Source organism: Corvus moneduloides, chromosome 2 (assembly GCF_009650955.1).
Source record: "Corvus moneduloides isolate bCorMon1 chromosome 2, bCorMon1.pri, whole genome shotgun sequence".
Lineage (NCBI taxonomy): Eukaryota > Metazoa > Chordata > Aves > Passeriformes > Corvidae > Corvus > Corvus moneduloides.
Window position 1 is genome coordinate 82,090,666 of NC_045477.1, and position 24,676 is coordinate 82,115,341.

At 48.9% G+C, this 24,676-nt stretch overlaps 1 protein-coding gene across 1 annotated transcript; it reads right to left on the reverse strand.

Annotated features, from left to right (window-relative positions):
* Nucleotides 1–1,267: 1,267 nt before the first annotated feature.
* LOC116439959 (G-protein coupled receptor 183-like) lies at nt 1,268–6,211 on the reverse strand. The gene is made up of 2 exons (XM_032100120.1): nt 5,906–6,211; nt 1,268–4,981 (listed from the first exon to the last, which is right to left on the reverse strand). Exon 2 carries the CDS (start codon nt 4,946–4,948, stop codon nt 3,890–3,892), a length of 1,059 nt encoding a protein of 352 aa, XP_031956011.1. The 5' UTR covers nt 4,949–4,981; nt 5,906–6,211; the 3' UTR covers nt 1,268–3,889.
* Between the last annotated feature and the right edge of the window lie 18,465 nt (nt 6,212–24,676).

A 24,676-nucleotide genomic window follows, 5' to 3' on the forward strand; every position in this document is an offset into this window, starting at 1 on the left:
TTCCAGTGTCTCACCACCCTCAAAGTAAAGAACTTTGTCCTAATACCTCATCTAAATCTGCCCTCTTTCAGTTTAAAGCCATTCCCCCTTATCCTGTCGCTACAGGCTCTTGTCAAAACAGGACCTTGGCAAAAATCCCTCTCCAGCTTTAGGTACTAAAGCTTTAGCTTTTCAGTGCTCTAAGGCTTCCCTGGATCCTTCTCCAGGCTGAACAACCCCAAGTCTCTCATCCTGTCTTCAAAGGAGAGGTGCTCCAGAACCTGAATTATCTTGGTGGCCCTCTTCTGGACTTTCTCCAACAGGTCTATGTTGTTCCTGTGCTGGGGACCCCAGATGCAGTATTCTTGGTGGGATCTCACCGAAGTTGAATATAGGGACAAAATCATCTCCCTTGACCTGCTGGTCATGCTGTTTTTGATGCAGCCAGTATACTATATCCTATATCTGTGCATGTATTACCTATGGTTGTGTGTCCACAAAGGGTACTCTCTGCCCTTAGATAAAAGTGCAGTTTTCTCTTCTTAGAAGACAGTACAGCAGCAATGGGCTGCACAAAAGCAAGAATTACCTGCGTACTGTGCAGTTATGACTCTCTGCACGGAATGCCTTCGATCCCAGTGTGCTGTCGTGTGCTTCCCACCCACGCCACAACCACCCGGCTTACGAAAGGCGCCACATTCCTACGTGGCAGCAGCAGACGCGTGGGGGAAGCACCAGCCGCGGATGTCATCGTCTTCTTAGATTCGTGGGCGTCTTTTTTAACACCGAGTAAAGGTTCCGGCTCCCTCTTTCGGCGGGAAGCGGCGCTGTCCCTCTCGCCCGAAGGCACCGTCGGGGCGGGCACTGCGCCCTGCGGGCTCCCCCCGCCACGGGTACCCCCAGCCGGGGGCTTCGGGGGTCTGCACCCCGGGGGAGCCGGGGGAAAGGCAGGAGCAGCGGCCGAAGGGAGCCGGTGGAGAGGTATTTAAAAGACACACAGATGCTGCACTTGGGGACATGGTTTAGCGATGGCCTTGGCAGCGCTGGGTTGATGGCTGGTCTTGATGATCTCAGAGGTCTTTTCCAACCTAAGTGGTCCTGTGATTCTGTGTTTCTGTGATTCCAAATGACCGCTGGTGGGTCAAAGTGTGGCAGGGGGCGGTAGCTGCTGGGACAGCGGGCTACAGCAAGCATCACGTGAGGAGCTTGGACCGAGTGGGTGAACAGTGAAGTGTAGGAAAATGTTATTGTGCCTCTAGACAAAATGCTCTGTATGGTTTCTCTTCAATTTTAGTGAAATGCTCCATTTTCAAGCAGCCAGGGAGCACCCACAGGTGGGCAAGCTAGTCTGGGCAATACAGAGTTCTTCAGAGTTCTCCTTTGCCCAGACTCCTCTTGACCCATTCTGCACAAGTCCCTTCCTTTTCCATCCCATGGATGTTCCCTCAGCTCCAGCTAATAACCTGCTGTCCCTGGATTGCTATTTTCAAAACTAAAGGAGCCCAGGCTGGCATCCATCTAGAGGAGGAAGGCCGGACCCCTCCTGCATTTTGCAGCACTACACTCAACTCTTCAGCTCTTCTGGACTTGCTCCAACAGGTCTATTCCAAAGTCTCCTATTGGTGGCAAGAGGTAGAGGTACCTTTCTTAATAAAGTACTTCTGAGAAAAACAGTCCAATGAGGAGCAAACGAGGTTATGTTCATACTCCAGCTTTTCCTGAGAAGGCTTGGTCATAGATTGGCTTTTTCTCAGCTGTGGGCTGTGGCCTGGCAAAACATCTCAATGCCTTGGTCTTGAGAAGAAGGGTTGGCCACTGCTGCAGACCCCTGCTCTGGTGTTCACATGGAGACCAATAGCTACGAACCACTTCTCAACCCCCAATACAGTCCCGTGGAATTTGAGTTACAAAGATAACAGAGCCAAGATCTTCATAGCACGAGTAGGTGATATTAGGGGCAACAGCCACCAGCTGTGGATGGGGAGGTTCACAGACAGTGGGAAAAATGTTTTTATCCAGAGGGCAACGCAGCGTGGGAACTGTCACCTCAGCAAGGGGACCCTCCTTTCCTGGAGTTTCCAAGCCTTGTCTGGATGAAGCCATGTCCAGCCTGACATGGTGCCAACCACAGTCCTGCTTTGGGTAGGCTGTTGGATGAGGTGATGCAGAGATTCCCTTCCAGCCATCACATCCCAGAGACGTTAAAGGGACAATGTAACTGTACGGCAATTACCAGCCTAGCCAGACTCTTTCAAGGGTGTGCAGACCACTGATACCCTTATATTATTGCATCCCTGCTCTTTCTTGTCCATTGTAATATGCTTTTCAGGACAAAGGCTCTCTGCAGGTCAGCACTGAGGTTAGACCTGCTTTGGGGAGGGCTCAGATAGCCTCCAGAAAGGACCTACTAGAGTCTGTTTCCCACCTGAGTTATTTTAGGCATCCCTCTTAGTCAGCCTTCAGGATGCTACAGTGACCCATACCATACATAAAACCATCACCGTCCAAAAGCTCATTCATGTGCATTTAAAACAATAAAGGGCTGCATGTGACTGTTATTAACTTTCTAGGCATAAAAAAGGTTATTACCTTAAAGAATAATTTGTATTCATCGAAAGCGTCTATTCACGAAACTTTTTCAGGATACTTTCCAGCAAATTAAGCAGTTTTTTTTTTTCCTCTTCATGTCTCTGTGTGTGTCTGTCCCTTCCAACTTCAAACAAAAGGCCAGACATGCCAGGAACTGTGAAATCCTATGCGTGGGTTTTTTATCATAGTCTAGCGACTTCAGAAAAGAGCTGAGGAGGCTCCTACCAACTTTCTCCTTGTCTGAGAGGCACAAACCTCAACGGGAACCTGATGTCCCAGGGCTCCTCCTCTTGCTCTGGCAATAGTCACAACTTCCTTAGCAAGGCTCTCCGACTCCTCAGGGCACCAGCTTCAAAGTCGATCAAGGTCACATAAGGCCACCCTCTGTTCTTGTGCCTATTTCTCTACTGCCTTCAAATTAAGGACTAATGGGAAGGTTTCCCCCCCACCCTGTGCATCCAGGGCAAGTTTGCAGCCTTAGAGCTAGGCTGGGCTCCAGGCCATCCCCACCGTGCCCTTCCTAGCAGAGGGTCCCAGGGTGACTGCAGTGCCATCAGCTGTGAGGAAGGGCACCCTGGGGAAGAAGCAGTCACGCAAGTGGTGAATGTAGGCAGCAGCACATCCAGGAGCTCTACAAATTCACATCCTCGCCCCTCTTCCTTGGGGGAGGGCTTTTCCAGCATCTCCCACACGCCCCACATTTACTGCTTGCCCCAAGCAGAGCCCAGGTGCAGGAGTGGGATGCTGGGTGGGGAGAGAGTGGAGCTGATGTTTGTCAGTGTGGAGAAGGGGCTGTAGGCCATCTTCTGCATGAAGATAACATTCCAGCCTTCTCCTGAAATGCCCTGAGTCTGTCTGCTCCATGCTGTCTGCCCTGAGCCCTGCAGGGATGCTGCTGTAGTGCTCCAGGGGCAGTGCAGGGGAATGGGGCAGAGGAACATCCATGGTGGTTACCAGCACACCTGAGCCCCATAGGGGATGTGGACAGGCATGGGACAGGGGTGCAGTGCAGTGCTGAGAAACCTCCAGCTGGGTTTGCCAGCCAGAGCAGCTGCACAAGCTGCCTCCTCCGGGGTTCAGATGAAAAGGTGCCGCTCTGTGCTCCAGGCTGGCAGGTCCAGCAGCGCTGAGCACAGAGCCAGGCAGGCAGAGCCAGGCAGGGCTGTGTCCCTGCGAGGTTGGCTTCATGAGAACCCCTGGCTCCAGGCAGGGGAATGATGGAGCTTGTTGAAGGTGCTGGTCCTGCAGCTCGACTCTGCCTCCTGCCATCAGGGATGGTCCATAAGTCGCAGGCCGGGGCAAAAGGGAGGGGGCTGTGCTGCTAGACAGAGACGGAGCCGGGCGGCTGGCTGTTGCTGTTGCTGTCCGAGGGGGTCTTGGCAGTGGAGGAGGTGGCCAGTGAACCGCTGTTCCTGAAGATGCGGAGCAGCCTCCGCTTGTAGCCCCGGAAGGCGAAGAAGTAGATGATGGGGTCGATGCAGCAGTTGAAGTTCATGAATGCCACAGTGACTTGTAGGGACATCTTGAAGGCTTGCTGCTCACGGCAGGATGGCTGATAGAGGATCTTCCTGACCATGAACTGGACAATGTTGAGGTGGTAGGGACTGAAGCAGAGCAGGACAGCCAGCAGCACCACCAGGATGACGGTGAAGGCCCGGTGGTGGTGCCTGTTCTTCACTGTCAGCGAGTTCTCCTTGGCTGTCTGGCAGAGCTTGAGGTTGATCCTCACGTAGCAGACCAAGATGATGCCCACAGGCAGGAAGAAGCCAAGCATGCAGGCCACCAGGAGCAGGTAGGGCAGATTGGGAATCTCCTCAAAGTTGAAGTACTCCATGCATGTCAGCTTGTCTCCCATCCTTCGTGTCATGGGCCGCAGGAGCAGTGGAGCCGTCTGCAGGAACACCAAGGACCAGATGAGGACACAGATGCCCCTGGCACGGCTCATCTTCCGAATCCTGCTGGGGTGCCTGGTGCGTACCACAGCAACGTAGCGGTCCACGCTCACACAGGTCATGAAGTAGATGCTCACATAGGTGTTCATGTAGAAAATGAAAGCTGTGATCCGGCAGAACCAGTCCCCAAAAGGCCAGTCAGACTCCAGGATGTAGTAGGCAATCCTGCCTGGCAGTGCCAGGGTGAAGAGGGCATCGGAGAGGGCCAGGTTGACCAGGTAGAGGTCGGTGGAGTTGAGTTTCTTCTTCCTGTGCTGGAAGGTGATACAGAGGGCCAGGACATTCCCACAGGCACCGAACACCAGCAGGATGATGTAGAAAAGGGAGAAGGTGACTTTGGTTGACAAGTGGTGGTTGTGCACGTTGCAGCTGCTATGGTTGCTGGAGGTGAGGTTGGTGGGCAGGAACACATCCTCCACAAGAGCCATTTCTGCAGTGCCTCACAAGCTCTTGTTCTCTCCCTTGGAATAAGAACAGACATGAAACTTGCAGCTTATTGATAACAGGAGTGGCACCCTTAGAGCTGGCCCTCACCACAAAGCAAAAGCCCTGTCCCCTGCTCCAGCCACCCCCCTGGCAGCATACAGCTCGAGTCATTTGGAAAAATGCTTCTCTTGTGATTTTGGTGAGAGCATCTCAACAGTGGCTGTGACTCATTCTCCTTTTCTTATCACGAGCTCCTCTTAATTTTGTTTTTTCCCAAGTCCAATCAATATGAGAAAGGACTGGGGGTGCTGGGAGGGGGAATTGCCTGTCACACAAGGAAGGTCCCAAACTCATCTGGTGGCAATGATGTAATTTACTCATTACTGCGAGGGGAATGGGGAGCTCCACGGAGAAAATGCCCAAAACCTGGAGGGGCCGGGGGCCGGGAGGTCTGCGGGACCGGCGGGCAGAAGTGCTGAGGAGCACCTTCGCAACCCTCGGGCGGGACCAAAGCAGGAGCAAAACTGAAGAAATTCAAAGAGAGGCAAAAAACCTAGCCTTCCCTCCAAACCCCCCCCCCCACCCAACCTTCCCCAAAAATCCCGTGCTCCATGCTCGTCCGATCAGGGAGCTGGGAACACTCCGGCATCGAACCCCCGCTTCCCGCACGCCCTCCCGCCGCTCGCCCCGCTTTGGGCACGGGGTCCGCGCTCCCGGCCGGGGACAGCGGTGTTCCCTGGGCCGCGGGCTACAGCAGCTCCCGGGACGCGCCCCCCGCCCGCCGCTCACCGCCCGCTGCCGTCTCCCGCAGCCCGGCTCCGCTCCGAGCGCCGCCGCACCGGGACGGGCGGGATGGGGCAGGACGGGCGCAGCGCTGCCTCTCGCCCGCCGCGGCGCGGACCCCGAGGGGCTGAGATGCTCCAACCCACATGCACGAAAGGGAAGTCGGGGGCTCCAACCTGAGAGCAGCGGTGCCGCCGCCTTCACCTCCTCCTCTTCCTCCTCCTCCTGCCCGATTTTTGGGGGGCGGCGGGCGCGGAGCCTCCTGCCCGCGCCCGGCACTCGGGCTCCCCGGCCGTGTGAGCGCCTCCCGGGATTCGCTCACATTATAAAAGCACCGTGAGGTTTGGGGGTTTTTTGTTTGTTGGGTTGGTTTTTTTACTTCGGGTTAGTAAAACCTTGTGTTCTTTCTGGGTGGGGCTTTTTTTTTTTCCCTTTTGCTGTGTGAGAGGCACGCTGCCGCCGCGGGGGATATTCTCAGTAGTGGCTGCCCTGGAGAAGATAAATGACTGTACCCGCGCGGCAATCGCTCCCGACATCTGAGCCAACTTCGGGTTTTACTCTGAAAGCTTCTACAAGGATGCGAAATGCAACTGAACGATGAAAACAACTTCAGCTCTGGTTCACGTGCGGTCCAGAGTGCTCACCCCGGGCACACACACACGGCCACGGCAGCACGATCAGACCACGGCAGCTTTTCCATTAAAGTTGTGGTAAATCTTCAAAGGATCTTATTGTGTCTGTGGCCAGTGCAAGCCACGCAGTGCCTGTGGTGAAACTCAGATTTGCCTTTCACACACACGGAGACATCACCAGGCACAGCTCCTTAGGGCAGGGATTGAGTAGAATGAAACAATTTGCCCTTAGTGGAGAAGTATTTTTGTTATTAAGATGATACATTGCGTGGTGCAGGTGGGACAAAGCCCCTTGTCCCAGCTGGAACTCTCACGGCAGGCTCTGTCCCCACAGGGTGCCGAGCAGTGGAGGGCTGTGATTTAGCCCTCAGCCCTATATGTGGGCGTCTTACAGCACGGAGAGAGTACTTTCCTTCCTAGCACTTCCCAAAATGTTTGCAGAAGCGCAGCCTGCCCTGTGACCAGCAGGATGGCCTTCCCCATGGTGCCTGTTTTACTGGAGACCGCTGGGGTTTTCAAATCCCAAGAGGAATTTTTATGCTCTTTTTAGTGGTTCTAGGGTTTGGGGGGTTTTCGTGGTGGTGGTGATGATGATCTTGCTGGTGTCTGGTTTTATCCCTCCAAAAAATTCCTAATATATCAGGAAATTCCCATCACAGGGCGTTTGGGATGCTACTGAAAAACTGAAGCCAAGAAATACCAAGGTTAAAATTACAGTTAAGCTAAATATTTCCCTCTGGGTCAGTAAAGCTCAAATTATTATTTAATTGCCTAATATTGCTAATGTTTTAAAACAGTGACATTAAACTCAGTACTAATCTGTGTACTCATGTACCGTGAGTCATCTGTATAGAAATTACACATTATTGTCATGAACTTACTAGAAATTGAAGGCACCTAGCAAGAGTAATAGTGAAAATCGGCTAACAAGCATCTGTTAATGGAGATACTTTTGTTATTCGAGGGTTTATATTACACGGAGGGAAAGGTCTGCTAATAACAGAATAACTGCTGAGTAAATTATTAAAAATATTCCCTAGTAAAATGGGGATTTTCTACTTGCACATCTGTCAAGAGTTAAGCTAATCAGACTTGCGTGGGGCTCGGAAGTTTGTGAGCTGTTTCATCACGACGGTGAAAACAGCCAATGGATCTAACACTGCAGAAGTGTTACCTCTACAAAAGTCCTGAGCCCACACTGGCGAGTGGATCCAGGACCATCCTTTCATCTCCCTAAAGCACTGCACGACACACAGCCGCAGCTGAAAAAAATACTGGTCACATCCGTTCAGGCTCACTGTGGCACTGATGGTGCAAAGCTCCTGTCCGCCTTCACTACAGTCTCTCACATGGGAGTTTTATCTCCACAGATTCACACACCGTTGAGGAAATAAATTTGGATGAAGCTCAGCAAAATGCCATTGGCTTCCATTCCCAGGTCCCCACAACTCCTCGGATCCGTCGGAATCCCCATTGCTTGGCAGGGACGGACGGGGAGGTTTGTGATGCAAATTTATGCCCGGGACTTTTCTGAGTAAACACCCCCTTTGTATAATCCCTCCGGTCCCCTGGGCTCTGCGCTCACACAGGCACTGAAAAGAGAGCTGCAGATCCCAGAAGGGGAATCATGTGCTGATGACCCATGACCTGCCACCCGCCTGGGGATGGAGGACCTCTCCTGGGAGCCATGGGAGTGGGAAATGCCATCGCTGTGTCAAAAGGGGGCCTGGATACAGCAGGGTCGGAGGGGTCTCAGCCCCTGCGCAGAGGAGGGAGATGACCCAAGTGGCATCACCAGCCTTGAAAACAGGTGGAGGAGCCCAAAGTTCTGGGTGACAGCCGTGTCCAGGGTAACAATTGTGCCCAGGGCCTTGGGAATAAGACAGAGGGAAAGCAATGCTCTCTGCCTGATTTTATTTTTCTTTTTGCAATGCAAAAGAAAGGAAGTGGGTTCTTCTTTTGTGCAAAACACGCTCCTGCCCTGTGTGCAGCAGGTGCTGTGCTACAGGAGTGCAGCCCAGCTCCACCCGTTTGCACGGCTCCAGCAAGCCCAGCGGGGCTGCACCACTCTGTGCTGCACAGCAGGCAAGGCCCTTTTCGATGGGGAGAGGGACTGAGGGGATCCCCTTCCCAGCTGTGGGGACCCACTCCCTGCCTCTGCAACACTGGATGAGCTGAAAGGGGATCCCCCCTCAGACAGGGTAGAGAAGACCTTTCCACCCCAGTTTGCAGCCCTCTCATTTAAGACATACTGCCCTTTACTGAACCCAGTGGAATGTTGTGTGGGATTTGAGGAGTGAGGTTCAACTTCAAAGTTCATCTAGGCTTTCTTCTGTTGTGTCCATGTTTGCATAAACTTCCTTGGGCCTGGCAGGGAGCAAGCAGAGTCCCACAGCCCAGGTATCCATCCCAGCGTGAGCAGGACCTGCTGTCCCAGGGTGTCCCTGGTGCCAGAGACCCAGCCAGGACACAGGGGACACCTTCTGGGGGAGCGCTGTGCAAACATTCAGCATGGAGGGTATCTTTCCTGAAATGTGCATCATGGTCCTTAACCATGGCATGACTCCAGCCAGGCCCCTGCCTGGTGGCCACCACATGATGCTTCCCAGAGCCAGATGTTGGGTATTTCAGGATAGATGTGCGCCTCAGAGTCACATCATCATCACAGCACACCACTCTCTGCCATCCCATGAAGGCTGTCTGCAGCCTCCTTTTGCTGCTGGAGACCTTGCCACGGATGTTGCTTCGCAGCCCAGCAGGAAAGCCAGGCTGCAGCTCCATTGGGATCAGGTTCTTGAGGCCAGCAGCTGAGCCCAGCCATGGTGGTGGCTGTGGCTGGCGAGGAAAGCTCACGAATTGCTGCGCCTGCAGGCAGGCGCCTGCACACGTGCGGGGAGATCCATCACTGCGCTTCATCCACGGCTTCTTCTTCGGGTGCAAAGCCACTCTCAGGTAGTTGTTTACATCTGGTGGGATTTCCCAGAGTTGAGAGATGATTTGGAGTTGGACTTTCTGAGGGCAAGGCAGCATAACAAATGAGGTAACAGCCCTTTCACAGAGACACAGCAGGAAGTTTGTGCCTCCTCTTTCCATTGTATCATCATCGCCTCTCCCTTTTTGCTTTCCCCATCGACTTTGGTTACCTTTTCTCTCTTCTAGTGCAAAACACTCTCAGGAAGCTTTGGGTGTAGACACAGAAATCTCCAGCTGCTTTCAGTTTTGATGCAACAGGCAGGGATTTTCCACAGCTCAGCCCCTGCATCCCAGGTCACCATTACTCATCTGGCTGTAGAGCAGAAATTAGGAGAATCCCTGATTTTGACATTCTTCTGTCCATTCAATAACAGCAGTTACATGGGAGGACAATGTTTTGGAGGCTTTAACTTGATTTGATGGGAACTGTAGAGGAATAAAAATATGAAGATTCCAACCAATTTGTGATAAAAATCGGAAGAAAACAATTACTGGAGCTTTGATATGTTTGAAATCTGATCTGGCCCTAAATCTAAGTGGGAAATACTGAATAACAAAGCAGCTGAAATCTGCTTCTGCATGACATGACTGACTTTGTTCTGCACATGCAGCACCAGCTCTGGAAATGATGTTGCAGCCCCAAGTCATGACAGTCAGAGGGGTGGCACAGCTCATTTCAACATCCCGAGCAGTGGAGCACAACATGGCAGCACCTTTGGGAGCTTCCTTCCACATTCCCTTGATTTTAGTCCCAAAATGTGGGCCTGAAGCCCTGTGTGTGGGCCACACAACCACCACTGTTCCCATGTGCCCGTGGCTTCGCTAAGCCTGGCTGCCGAGAGGGGCTTGCTGTGCTAACAGGGGCAACTCTCAGTCAGGAGGGTCAGGGCACCTTAGTAGGAGAAATACCAATGAAATTCACAGTCTGAAATAACTTCCTCCAGTGAGCATGAAAGGCACTTTCTCCCACGCTGTGCTATGACTTAGAAGCTCCATTTTGATTTTGCAGGAATAAGATTAAAGTTTTCTTGGTATCTGATTTCTGTGGTTAAAAACAATGTTTAAATGCTTGTTTGAAAAAACACAATCATACGGCAAGTTTGGAGAAGTGAGGTCCTATTTTTATCTGTCTTTTTCTTATGCTAGGGCCACAAATGCTGTATGTGCACATAGAAATTTGTAATGTACATCTACAACATGAGCAAAAACAACTGGTGTAGAAGATGATCACAAAATACAGAAATGAGTGTTTGTGATAGAGAAAGTGCTAAAAACACATCTTAATTCCATCTGGATCTCTAGGATCCCATACAACAATTTCTTTTGGCAGGTCACCCTCATATTTTGTGACTTGTGAGTCTTTTCCATTTATTCTTTGCGGTCAATGTTTAGGCCATGTTATGAACAGGTTTTGGCCATGCTTAACACATACCAGGTAAATCCTATGGCAAGTGTAAAAATTAGCATCCTCGTGAGTGTCTCCATGGGGTGCTCTGTTCAGTGCACGAACGCCTCAGAGAATCACAGAGTGGAAGGTTGGACGGGACCTCTTAGGGGCAGCTTGTCTGACCACACTGCTAAAGCAGAGCCAGCCTGGTTGCCCAGGACTGTGTCAAGACAGCTTGTGAATATCTTCAAGGATGGAGACTCCACAACCTGTCTGGGCAACCTGTGCCAGTGCTCAGTTGCCCTCACTGTGAAAAAGTGTTTCTTGATGTTCAGAGGGATCCTCCTGTGTTTCAGGTTGTGCCTGTTGCTCTGGTCCTTTCATTGGACACCATTACACAGAGCCTGGCTCTGTCCTGCTTGCACCCTTCCTGCAGGCATTTATACACATCATTGATATCCTCCTGAGCCTTCTCCAGGCTCGACTCACAACTGTCAGCGTTTCCTCTCAGGAGAAATGCTCCAGTCTCTTCATCATCTTTGTGTCTCTCCAATATGTCTGTCTCTGTGTGCAAAGGAGCCCAGAACTGAAACCAGGACTCCATCTGCGACCTCACCAGGGCTGAGCAGAGAGCAAGGATTATCTCCCCTAACCTGCTGGCAACACTTTGCCTAAGGGACCCCAGGATGCCATTGTCCTTCTTTGCCACAACGGCACATTGGTGCCTCGTGTTCAGCTTGGCGTCCTTTCCTCAGCAGAGCTGCTTTCCAGCTGGTTGGCCCCCAGCCTGTACTGGTGCCTGGGGGTGTTCTTCTGTAGGTGCAGGGTTTTGCACTTCGCCTTGCTGGACTTGATGAGATTCCTGCCAGCTCATTTCTCCAGCCTGTGAAGGTCCCTCTGGACAGCAGCACGACTTTCTGGCATCTCAGCCACTCCTCCCAGTTTGGTGTCATCAGCAAGCATGCTGGGGGTGCCCTCTGCTCCATCATTCACATCATTAATGAGGATGTCAAATAGGACTGGACCCAGTAGTGACCCCTGGGGCACACAATGAGTTACTGGTCTCCAGCCAGCACCCGTCTTGCCAATCATCACCTTCTGGGCCTGGCTATGCAGTTTTCAACCCACCTCAATGCCTCAGCTTCATCTGCTGATTTATCTACCCAGCACTTGCATGTGAGAGACCGGGGTGCTCTGTGCTTTATTGTGGGAAAGGAAACCTCAGAGAAGTCACGGTAAGAAGTGAATAGCTGGAGACCTCGACACATGATTTTTTTTCAGAGCGGTTTGCTCTTGCTTGCTCAAAGGGTGCCTGTAACAGGTGTAGTGCCAACCCCAAGCGCTCAGCACTCCTGTGTACTTCCACCTCCTCAAGCCCTAATCCTGCAGAATCCTGTGGCTTTTGGGAGAGGGTGGGACCAGCTCACTGCAGAATAAAAACATTTGTTAAGGAAAACCTTTCTTAACAAAGGCCTCCCTTCGCAGTGCTGGTCAGAGTGAAGTCTGGCTTTCGTGGCTATTTCTGCCTAGACTCGGTGTGGGCAGAGCAAAGAGACAAATCTGTTTGCACCACAACAATGATTCACCTGCAGAGAGGCCCACGCGGCGCCGAGCACGAGCACGGCACAGTCCCGGGAGGAAGCAGTCGGCCAAAGGTGTCACACACCCCTGCACGTGCTGCATGTCTGCACGGGACCTGGGCTGGCTTGGCACAGACAGTCCTAACGCAAGAAGGTCTTAATTTATAGGGCCAGAACTTCTGTGGGGGTCTTGGGTGTTGCTTTTGCTGGAGGTCCTTTGTAGGGCCTGGATTTACCTTTCTCTGTAGCTCCCTTCCCTGGCAGATCTCTTCTCCTGAAGTCCACTTGCAGTGGGCAAGGGGCTGCAGCTGTCAAATTTTACCTTTTAGGGTTTACTTGTAAGACCAGATAGATCCTTTCCACCTTAAATTGTAGTTTCCAAGGTTTGTTGGCTAAATACTGTTTTAAAATGTTTTTTATGCTTTTGCTTCTCCTGTCTTGTCTCCTGAGTCGAAGTTGAGGTTGATCTCCTCCCTTACATGCTTGGGAATATATTTTCGAAATTATTTCTTCATAGAGGAACTTCCGCTTCTTGGGGTTTCACTCACTTGTAATGTATTCATGAAGACTGCAACATTTTAGCTGCTAATGCTTATTGAAAACACTTCAGTCTCTGGGCTGTACTGTAGCTACATTTGATGCTTAATGCTTTAAATGATTTGTGGTCATGAGGAGTTTGGCCTGTCAGCATAATTATAAGTGGAGAGGCTTCTGAGCGCTCCATAAAAACTAGAAAGAAAATGGTACAAGCTTTTTGCATCTTTTTCATGTACATGGGAGATATAGAAAATTGACCTCTAAATAAAGCTTTTTTTAGGAAAAAACAGAATCACATCTTAGCTTAAGGGAAGATGCTTTCAAGAAACAACCCCTCCCCCCCTTTACACATAGAAGTAGAGCCTGCTCAGCATCACATTCAGCCACCCCACAAAGCCATGAGCCATCGCTCAACAGGCCAAAAGAGGACCCTGCCTGACCTCGGCACAGAGAGAAAAAAAATTGTCTTTTAACGCCCCATGGCTCTAAGCCCCTTCCTATTGGGAAGGTTTTGCACAAGTGGGAAGTCCCAGCACTTCCATTGCAATGACTTGCAGCGATGCCTTGAGAGGCCTCCTAGAAACAGAGACTAGACAGGAGTAAGGGAATAAAGGTAGATATTTATTTGAAAGGTATTTCAAAGGTAGCCCTGGGGAGCCAGAGGCTACTGCCAAGATGGACCCCAAGATGGACGACAGGTCATGAGTTCTTCACACCTTTATAGGTTTGGTTCATTTGCATAACAGGGTTAATTCTCCAATTAAAGCTTCAGTTTAATGATGTAATTCCCCTCTGCTTGCCCCCCTTTAGAGGCTTTTTGTTTTATACTTTTTGGGCGTAGGACGGTCTGAGTGTCCTTGAAGAGCAGGCCTGGAGAGGCTTTGTTATGTCTACCTAGCACGAGAGAGCAGAAGTGAACAAGCTACAAGAAACCTCAGAGTTACACACTAGGCAGTATAGGATTTGAAAAATATAAAAGTTAAAACCTAGGGCATCAGCAGAGACAGGGATAATTCCTCTCCATCAGGGGCCAAACATTCCCCCTGCTCACCACTCTAGCATTTCACAGATTTTACCTCTGCCATGAGACACAGAGGAATGATTTGCATCTCGTGGACAGGGATCTGAGGCAGGGAATTAAGTGGTATAGATTGCTTTCCTTACAAATTGCAATTGTATGGTTTAGCATCATGAAGCCAGAAATCCCAAAGAGGGACCTTGCCTGTGAGCCATGCTGGAAACATTTAGGGGCTGTTAAAATCACGCATTTGTTATTCTGCTGGTATTTTGCTTGTGACATTTGCATGTTGTGGAAACAAGTTTCTGATTATTATTTTTAAATTTGTTGTTACTGTTGTTGTTGTTTGATTCTCCATTAGCATTAACTGTCTGCAGCAGTCCAGGCACTTCGGAGCTGTTAAAATGTGTAATCTTGAGATGTGCAGTCAGAGAAAAGTGTTTTGTTCTTCACAACCACAACCAAAGTCTGAGCTCAAAGTCTAAAATCCTGCTACTTTGAAATAATTTTCAAGTGCAGGAACAGGTCTCCTTCCTCACCCAGGTCTTACAGCAGTGCTGCTGGTTCTGTAGTACCATCACACGTAGCACACATGGTATCACATCATCTACTGCTGGCTACCCTCAGGCAAGAGGGAATTCAGCTCTCTTCCTTAATGTGTCTTCAATCACTGACTCCCTATATGTGAATGTCCCTGCTTAGAGGGGGGAAGTGACCACTGTGGCTGCAAACGGTTGGTGTCAGAATGAGTTAAAGCTTGGCTGATAGAAAATGGGAATAAGGAAGAGTATTTCTAAAAGGGCAAGAAACAAAGGGGATTTTTTTTCAAGAGCTGGGGGAAATTTGAGGGAGACTAGTAATTTCCCATCTCTCTAGTGTGATAGTCATCTGATGACTTCAGTTAGCTTTGACCATTAATTACACAATTCACAGGAACAAACACAGCAAAGGCACCTCTTTGCAGTGGTCTTATTAGTGGGGTTTTCTGTTTGGTTGGTTTTTGGTTGGGTCTTCTTTTTGGTTGGGTTTTTTTTTGGTTGTCTTTTTTTAATGCATTTAAGTACCCTGGGACAACAGAGATAATTCTAATATGATTTAGATGCCAGTCCCTATGAAGAGTACAATTAGTTATTCACTAGAAATGGAGACAGTGTAGTTTCAGTAGCTTGACTTCGATACTCCTCAGAAAGTGTAGATAAGGATATGCACAGTCTCCCCACCCACACTTGGTTCATGAATTAATAGCCTGGCTGTGGCTGGCAGATGGAATGCCTCGAGGTGAAAAAGCAGTTTCTGCCTTCAGCTCTTTCTTGTAACAGGGAACAAAAGGTCTGATCACAGCCATGCCACCCTGGCTGCCAGAGGGAGGCCTGTTGGAGGCCAGTCCTGTCACCCTCCCAAATGCAGACAGGGCTCCCACAGCTTCCCGACACCCAGGTTCCACTGCCTCACCACGTGTCGCCGGCCAAAGCTGTGCTTCACTTCCAGGCTCTGTACATACAGGTGACCTACCAAACCCTCAGCAGCCAGATTTAAAGCCAGATCCACCAACACAGGTCAGCATTTGCCCACTGGCTTCGTGCCGCTGGGTCACCCAGCACCCAAATCATTCTCAATTTCACTGCTTGCATGCTTTTTATTTTGCAGACAGTTGTTCCCAATATTTGATTTGTATGGCTGACCTGTTCAAAAACCACAAACACTTTTTCTGGTGTGATAGGTATTGACAATGTGATTGATGTTTGCAATGCTTGTAGTGGCTGACTGGAGTGAGGATGAGGGGGAAGGTGGTTTTATGCTCAGGACCACATTTTCTTCTGGAGACGTGAACGTCTTCATCCTGTTCTTTGAGGTGGAGCATATCTGTGGGGGGATTCCCCATGGCTGGCTGGGCCAAGGGCTTGTGCACCCTCATACGGAGTTCTTGTGAAAGAAGGTCTTGTAAAATGTACTAAGCTTACTGAAAAATGTGCTTACCACTTGGATAACCCAGTTTTTATCAGAAACCAGTCTGAGATAAAAGAAAGGTACCACACTGTAGCCCTTGAGTAAGGTCCAAGAAGCAAATGCTAATTAAATGAAAATTTATGCATGGAGTATGGGCTTCTGTGAAAGAAATAACCTTGAACAGACAGATCATGCTCTCTGCAGGACCACCGGAGACTGGGTCCACAGGGTAAATGGGTATCTGCTGAGCCACCCAGCTCAAGAGGCAGCAAACCATGTCCTTAGACCAATCTAGACATTTACTTAAGGATTGTTTCCTCCAAGGAAACCTTCTCTAACATGCCTCTGGGCTGCTCGGTGAGACGTGCTGCCCTGTCTGCCAGTGAGGAGCCAGGTGGCATGGGACAATGCCACAGTGGGATGGGACAGCCCTACTGAAGGAAAGGAGCTTGCAAAGGTGCAAATCTCCCTTTCTCAGGTGGTGTTGAACTTTCTCTGCTCTCCTGAGGGTGCAGGGTGCCTGCAGGGCCTAGGCACTCAGCCATGAGCAGGGTGATGCTGAGGGAACCACAACCTACCAAAGCCACAGTGATGCTGCTGCTTCCACTATAAGATGCTCCAGAGACCACGGGGGAAAAGTCACTTTGCCAACACTCCTGTGTGTGTGCATGGTACAGCAGAGAAGAAGTGTTGAGTGACTTTTGAGTTTCTGACGGCGGACGTTTCTCCAGGCTTGAGTTGAGGAGGGTGTGCAGAACTGTCTGCAGGTCCTGGTGTGGATTCACAGAGGAGGTGGAGGGAGGAAGTGGTTGCTCTCATCTCTGCATGATTGCTGTTGCACACCAATTGCAAAGCCTTGTAGGAGGCCCATGATTGAGCTTGCCCTGCACAGGCAAGGAGGGAGGAGAGTTGGTGAAAAAAAACACGTTTAAGGCAAGAAAAGTGATTTTTGTAAGGGGGGTAAATGTGTCATCCCACATCACCTGCGGGCTTGAGACAAGCTGGCGCAGCCCTGCTTGGTGCAGCTGGAGCTGGGAGGGCCAGCTCAGGCATTTCTCCATGCAGCAGCCATTGGCCCTGGGACCACAGGGGCTGCTGAGGTCTGTGTGGCAGGAAGACTCCTTGCCCTGTGTGGAAGATGTTGATGGAACAGGGGGACTGGTTTCTCACCCCAGGATGCCCAGATGAGAGATGAGGCTGAGTACATCAGCCCATTTTGGCCCAGGGACTTGGTTTTGCCGAGGGATCTGGTCTTGTGTGAAAGTGCCAGCGGGGTGCTGGAAAGAAGTGGGAAGAAGCTCAGGAGAAGGAGGTGACTTCTTTCTCATTCTGGGTCTATCTGGAGCAGGGAGGGGACATGGAGGGAAACTGCACTGCTGAGCCCCAAACCACATCCTCTCCATAGTCACAGATGCCAAAGAAACGTTGATTCACAACAAGAAATTAGGAAAAAGAAAAGACAGCAAAACCAGATTTTAATCCTCAGATGCTACTTTTTAGAATACCTAGAGGTGAAATCTGCTGCCCTCTGTCCTGGGAAGCAGGCTTAATAGCAGGGAAATATACTCACTAAACACCTACCACAAATTATAGGGACCGGGTGTCTGCGCACCTAGATGCGGAACGTCGAGACCCAGAGTCCATCCTGCTTCCACCCTCATTTCCTCAGCTGCAGAGGTGAATGGTGGCAGCTCTGGGAGTCGGTGCCCGGAGAAGGAGCGGCCCGGAGCCAGAGGCGGATCCCGGTGCCACTAGAGGTCACCGTCACAACGAGGGACCGGCCCCGAGCCGCGGGCGGGGGACCCCGGCCGCCCATCCCGGGCCAACGCGGGGCTTCCCTGCTGTACGGGGCAAGCACCTGTGCCGGGAAAGGTGTGTGGGAGGGGACGGAGTTAGAACAGCCGAGCAACGTAAAGGAGGGCGGGAGAAATCAAAGGTTTGCGCTTTGACAGCAAGGGCTTCTCGCAAAGACTCACTTTGCTATACCTGATAGAATATTAGTCATTCGAATAATAATTAAATATTTTAATACTAACTAATTCTACTTATTAGAGAACTTAAAAACATTCAGAGGGAAAATGCCTTTTTTTTTCTTCGTTTTTTAATTTTTGAAACTCCAGACAGCTTTTTAAGCCTGCAGTGTCCTATGCAAAACCTTCCCTACCACAGCAGTTGGAAGCTGATTTTTTCCAAAAGCTTCAGTGCCAAGTGTCTCCCACACTGGCACCTCCATCAAACACGTCTTCACATTTCCTCACCTCCACAAACAGCGAGGATGTGGGCAGAAATGGGGTCCCAGCCACGGCCAGGCTTTATGGGAGCTGCTGCACCAAAATCTTTGGTTTTGAATATTTTCTTCTTAGTGCTTATGAATTAAAGACATTTAAGAAAACGAGGTGTTAAACTTGCCCAAGGGAAATACCTACGATTCCCCTAGAGCTTCTCCCATGTCCTTCCTTGGATGTTTTCTCTCCTGCCTGAAGTGAACTTCAGCCTCTTTGGGCACAGAGAGTTCCCACTTACATGCCTCAAGCGTTCTTGGGTAGGGTAAAATTTAAAAGTAAGTAACCCTCATGGTTTTAGCCAGGTTTCGCTTTGAATCACCAACTCACCTCAAAGCAAAACTGAGAAAAAGTTCTGGGCTAACTCTCGTGTTCTCAAACCTCGGACTGTCGCACGTCTTTACTTAGAGTGAAATTATTCAGAGCTGATGTGAGAAGCTATTGCTCCTGTTAGAAACCAGACAAAACCCCCTCAATTTCAGCGGTTTCAGGATTTGTTTTTAGTGGCTACCCCCATATTTAGCTGGCGGAAATGCTGGTAGCAATCACCACCGCTGTTGCAAACTCACTCTCACTTTCCACCCTTTGCCAAGCGGCTACTCTTGTTACACTGCTTTTGGGGAGGACCTGGACCTAAAGTCCCACACTGGACTGTGAAATGCCACTCGATAAGGAAGACTGAGGGTTTTTTCGCCAGTGGAAGGTGATGGGCAGACGGTGTCAGGGAGCAAAACCTGGTCAGTATGGTGCAGCCACATAAAACACCTTTCCTCATGAAAGCAGGGCTGTGAAGGGGGTGCCCTCGGGAGCTCTTCCAATGAAATTTTCCATACAAAAACGTGTTTTCTTTGTGCTGTAAGTGTTCGACAGAAATGTTTTGCCTCGATGTTGCCACTGTATACAGATGCCATAATGCTGGTGGGCACCTTGGATAGAGACAAATCCTTTCCCTTTGCAGCTTGTGAAACAGCACCGAATGAACCACAATGGTTTGGGTTGAACCTTAAAGGTCATCTCATTTCAATCCCCCTGACATGGGAAGGGACACCTTCTGCTACACCAGGTTGCTCAGAGCCCCTCCCAACCTGGCCTTGAACACTTCCAGGGATGGGGCATTCACAGTTTCTCTGGGGGCCGTTCTAGTGTCCCACCACCCCCACAGTGAAGAATTTCTTCCTGATAGTTAAACTAAACCTGCCCTCTCTCATTTTAAAGCCATTGCTCCTTGTCCTATCACTACATATCCTTGTAAAAAGGTCACCAAGCTCCTATTTACCAAACACTTTCTCAGCTGTCAGGGCTTGCAGGAGGAGAGGGAGAAAGAGATTCAGGGCCCTGCAGTGTGAAAGGCTTGGCTGGGAGGACGCTGCTGAAGAGTATTTTGGACCCTTATGTCCCTCTGTTCTTCTTGTCTGAGCCCCAGGGGCCAGCAGTCATTTCCACGTTCCCAAAGCATATTCACGAGTTTTTGCAGGCACATTGTAACAATCTGTGTTTGTACAGGCAGTCCCAAGAACTTCTGCAGCCTTTGAGCTTCCCTGCAGCTCCTTGGCACATGTCAGGGGAGTGACTAGTGCTTCCTGGCAAAAATAAGGACGCTGGTGTACATGCTCCAGTTTAATTTGTTTTCAGAGATAGTCCTCCTGACACAAGGCTGCATGTGGGGAGGAGGGAGGAAAGAAGCCAATGGGAGGAAGCACAACAGCCAGAGAGCAGTGAGGCCCTGGTTTCTGGAGGACACCTAAGGGTATACTGGCTTTTAAAGGTGTCATCTGGCATTAGAGCCCACGTGGTGTGGGAGAGCCCCAGATGTCACACCCAGAGTCAATGCTAATGCATTTCCTAAGGTGTGGAGGAGGTCTTGGTACATAGGGCACACAAAGCCAAGGCAGGTGAAGGTTCCCACCAGTCTCAGCTGGAGCATGTGCCACCTCAAGCTCAGGACAGTTTCTCTCATCTTCTAAGGGAATCTCCTACAGAGACTGTAGACAGCCAATAAGAAAACCTCAGTAATAAATCCTGTGGTTCACTGGACTGAAATTGCCAAAAGCCAGTGCAGCTTTACTGGGGTTTATGTCCATTTAATAAAACGTGCTTTCCATCTCACTCTGGAAGCACATGACCCCAGAGATTGAAAGCAGGCCAGGAGAAGACCAAAGGAAAACCCCACTGTAGGTATGGGACAAACTCCAGTACAGGCAAGTTAGGTGCTGATTAGAGACCATAAACGCTTGAATAGAAAACAGAGGGTGAGCCAAGGTGCTGGAAAATCCATTCCCCATAGGAACCATAGGAAAAGGTGAACTGCAGCTGATAGAAGCCTCTGTCTGGCAGCAGACGGCCATGGAAGGCTCCTTCATGTACCATTTGATGTAGAGGGGGATCTGAGGACTAATTCTTAAGCCAGCATTTAGGCAGAGCAAGGATCTTGGTGCATTTCAGCCTTCTGTAACTTCTGGCTGCTTTATTGACAACCGGCATGGTGAGGTCAAAGCACAGCAGAGACAAAGACAACTCAGATACTCTTTTTTGTTATTCAGGCATTAAGTGAAAATTGGGAAGACATACATGTACCCAGAAAGCAGGTACTGTGCAAAAAGTTTTAAATTACAAGCTAGTTAAAGGAAAAAATGTACAGTAAGACGGTTTTGGACATCTAAGTTAAAAATGGTTCCCACCAGTGCTGTCTTTATATGTTACCTACCAAACCCAAGAAATAAAAGCAACAGATCCATGTTATTTTTTAATTTGGTGATCAAATAGTCTTTACTAATATTATCAACTGCAGCTTGGAAAAGGCTGCTAGTAAGACCTGTTCCAGCCTTGCCTAGCTTTTGATGAGAGTTTGTAAACAACATTGATTGACAGAATTCAATTAATTAGAGGCAGGTTTTAAAGATCATGGGCTTGCTTTCAACAAGGAAGTTAATTCTAGTTAATTCCTTAATCAATCACAAAAATAAACAGAAAAAATTGAAAACTCCTCCCAGCAATCACCCAAACAATTTGAATTATTCTTCTTGGAGCGATGTCAATGACTTCAATGTTTAGGGCTTTTGAATCTACCTAGGAAAATTAAATTTATGGCATTTTGACAAATTGGAGAATTTTGAAATAACTGACATTTTTGTGGTCTACAACTTCCTCACGAGGGGAAGCAGAGGGTCAGGCATTGATCCCTTCCCACCGATGACCAGTGACAGAACTTGAGGGAATGGAATGAAGCTGTGTCAGGGCAGGTTTGGGTTGGGTTTTAGGAAGATTTTTCACCCAGAGCGTGGTTGAACACTGGAATGGGCTCCTCAGGGAAGTGGTCACAGCACCAGCCTGACAGAGTTCAAGAAGCATTTGGACACTGCTCTCATACACATGGTGTGATTCTTGGGCTTGTCCTGTGAAGCGTCAGGAGTGGGACTCAATGATCCTTGTGGGTCCTGTCCAACTCAGGATATTCTATAATTCTATGAAAAGCATGACACAATTATTTATTGAATGAAATCACTGTGTGCATCAGATTCAGGATCTCTGGACTCACCCGCTTTCACTGAGATGTCTGCAAAGCATGTGAAAAAAAGTCAGCTCTAATATTCATACACAGCCAGTGGAGCTGAGGAAAGACAAACCTTCTGGAACTTCAAGTGGATAAAAAATAGGGAAAAGTTACAAACTGGTAGCCTGGACAGTGAATTTAAAAACTGCACAGGTCTGGTTACTGTTATTTCTTAGATTTGGGACATAATCCTGCTCTGATTTGAGTCAATGGGACTTTTGCTATTGAATTCAGAGGGACCAGAATCAGGCACTTTGTCTTCTCCAGACCTGACCACTTTATTTGGAAATATAACTTTTAAAACACACAGTTCTCTCTTAAAATGCTACAAAGTAAAGCAAGTAATTACATTAGGCTCTACCTGAAGCTCCAGAGAATTAATACAAAGGCTGCTTGAGTCTTGCCAACTTTCACTATTACAATTTTACTAGCACCATATGCAGCACTACCGTACCTGCTTGTTTCACTTAGTAAAATCGTTGGGGTTTATTTTGGTTTGTTTTGGTTTGTTTTTTTTTTCCTAAGGAACATGCAATATCCACAAACAAAAGCTCCAGGGAGTGGGGACCAGCTCAGAGGCCCATATGGTCTTAGTATCAAAGTAATCAGAGAGGGAACAGGTCTGTTTGCTCAGCAACCCCACCCTTTTGGCAAACATGCGAGAGTTGGCTCAGGAAAAGGTGCTCTTTTGGGTGGTTTCTGTTGCTTGCTGTCATGCAAGAAACTGAAGTGAGATTTCCAGTGTTATTTTCAGCGCCCTTGTACCCTAAAAGGAAAGAAGCTGTGAGGTAGGGAGAGAACTGGCTGTGTCAGCTTTGAGACCATGGAAAAGTCGGGGACACTTTCCTAAGGACAGCCAGGAAAGGGTTCTGCAGAGGAGAGTTTTAACCAGAAAAAGCTTAGCATGGGATTCTCAATTGACTAATTCCAATGGAGGAGAACAACTGAATGCAAATGACATGTACAAGGTTTCATATAAAGGCCAAAGTGTCTCCTAAGGCAGGGTAAAAGTTGATGAGGGATTTTTCATCACTGGACTTGAAAATATAGTGACTTCTTGCTGAAAGATGAGTTTTGAAGACCAAAGACTCTGCCAGTGTGCTACTTTGACATGCACAAGTACATTGAGCTGTGATTACTGCAAGGCACAACTGTGTGGAACTCTGATATCAATGACTTTAAGACACTGGCTAGATAAGGCTGACAAGTTTGTTTGCAAACTTGGTTCTGAACCCCAGCATAGACTAATGCACACTTGTAGATGCTAGGCTGAGACCAGTCCATGGGAGACAGCATCTGGCAGAGCTGCCCTCTCCTTCTGACCATGTGAACTGGCTGATGGTTTGGGACAGGATTCTCTGTTGCTCTGGGAAAAAGAACCACAGAATCACAGAAATGTTTGTTGCATGGGACTGCTGGAGCTCACCTAGCCTAACCCAAAAAGGGTTTGGGTTTGTCATTTTTGTAGCTGCTCTTCAAGCAGACCTACTCTTCAGGGCTGCTGTTCCATCACCCTTTGGGCTTCCTTTCACTGGGAAAAACAAGCCCAGGTCCTTCCATCTCTCTCTCACTGTATCTGCACTCTAGACACTGGACCATGGTGGCAGCTCTTAGCTGGACCTTTCCAGTTTTTTCACATTCCCATTGAGGGAGAAGTCTCAGAACTCCAGCTGTGGATGCACCAGTGCTGGTGTACCGGTTTGGCCAAATTTAGAAATGTATCCTCTGAGAGAAGGCACAACCATCCCTCCTCCACACCAGGTTTGGGAAAAATAAATTTTCCTTGAAGGAAAGTGAAGGAGATAAAACTATTTATTTAACAAACACATGGGAAAAGGAAAATAATGCTAAATAATAAAATCTCTCGCTGTGGAGAAAAAACCCGGGAAAGTGTCAGAGTCCTCCCTTTGGTCTCCTCGGAGCTGGGGCTTGGCCCAGGGCCAGGCCCTCTGTGCCCGGTGGAAAGTCCTCCTGATGTGTTCTGATATTGAAGCAGTCCAGCAGAAAAGGGAGAAAATCCGAAATTCCAGGGAAAGAAAAAAAGTTCAACTCTCAGTCTCTCTCGGGAGAAAAAGAAACTGAACCACTGGCCAAAAGCTGACTGGGCAGCAGCAAGCCGGGTGCTTCCTCGCTCCCCTGCCGCAGCTGGGAAAAAAAAATCCCTGTCTCTATGTGACCTTGAACAAGCTGCAAACTGCTTTGAGAAAGTTTTTCTTAGTTTTCCTTCCCCCTCTCAGGCTCAGTTCAGAGGCATAGAAAGGCACAAGAATTAATTTCTGGGCATTGAGCAGCGATATGGGATACACATCACAAAGTCACCTCAAGACAGCTTGGAAGGGGAAGTGCATGGTGCCAGATCTTTGAGCCACAGCCTCATGTTGTAGGCCAATGCATGGTGCAGACACCACTGTACCTCCATCCATATTCCCACTGCTGACTGTCAAAGGGGTCTAAACAGTTGATATAAACTAGGAGAAACAGAGTGATTTCGGTTACAGCTACAACTTTGCCTCAGTATCTGTATATAACTTTCCATGCTTACTCAGCAAATCAGAGCAGAGCCCAACCTACATCCTCTTTTTCCTCGAGTTCGTCTTTCAGTCTAAGACTTACCAAAACATAGTTTTATATGCTAATTTCCTCATAGTAAACCCCTTACTGTATGTCATTCATCGATACCAAGCGGTGTACATGTAAGAGTAGGCTAATATTCTGTGTATATTACCGACTTTATGAGTTAAAGAATTACAATGTGCTTGCTTTATTTAGGTGGTAAACTTTTTTAATGAGTCTGGAGGGTCCTTTACATAAAAGTAGTGACTCTAGCTTGGAATCTCTTTCCATGTTTATTAGAAATGTGTTTTACTTTACTGTGAAAAAAGCCAAGGAAACATGCAGCCCTAAAGTCTAATGAAGTAGTTACTTGTGCAGTCAAAGTTCATAAATTTTAAACACATTTAATTTATAAATTGAAAACATAGCTTGCACTGGCTTTTTCAAGATTATTGCTTGCCACAGGGGTTTTAGGGTAGTTGCCGGGC

Bases quoted from the DNA above. Each gene is read 5' to 3' on its own strand.
- LOC116439959 (XM_032100120.1), bottom strand. From the start codon at position 4,948: ATGGCTCTTGTGGAGGATGTGTTCCTGCCCACCAACCTCACCTCCAGC.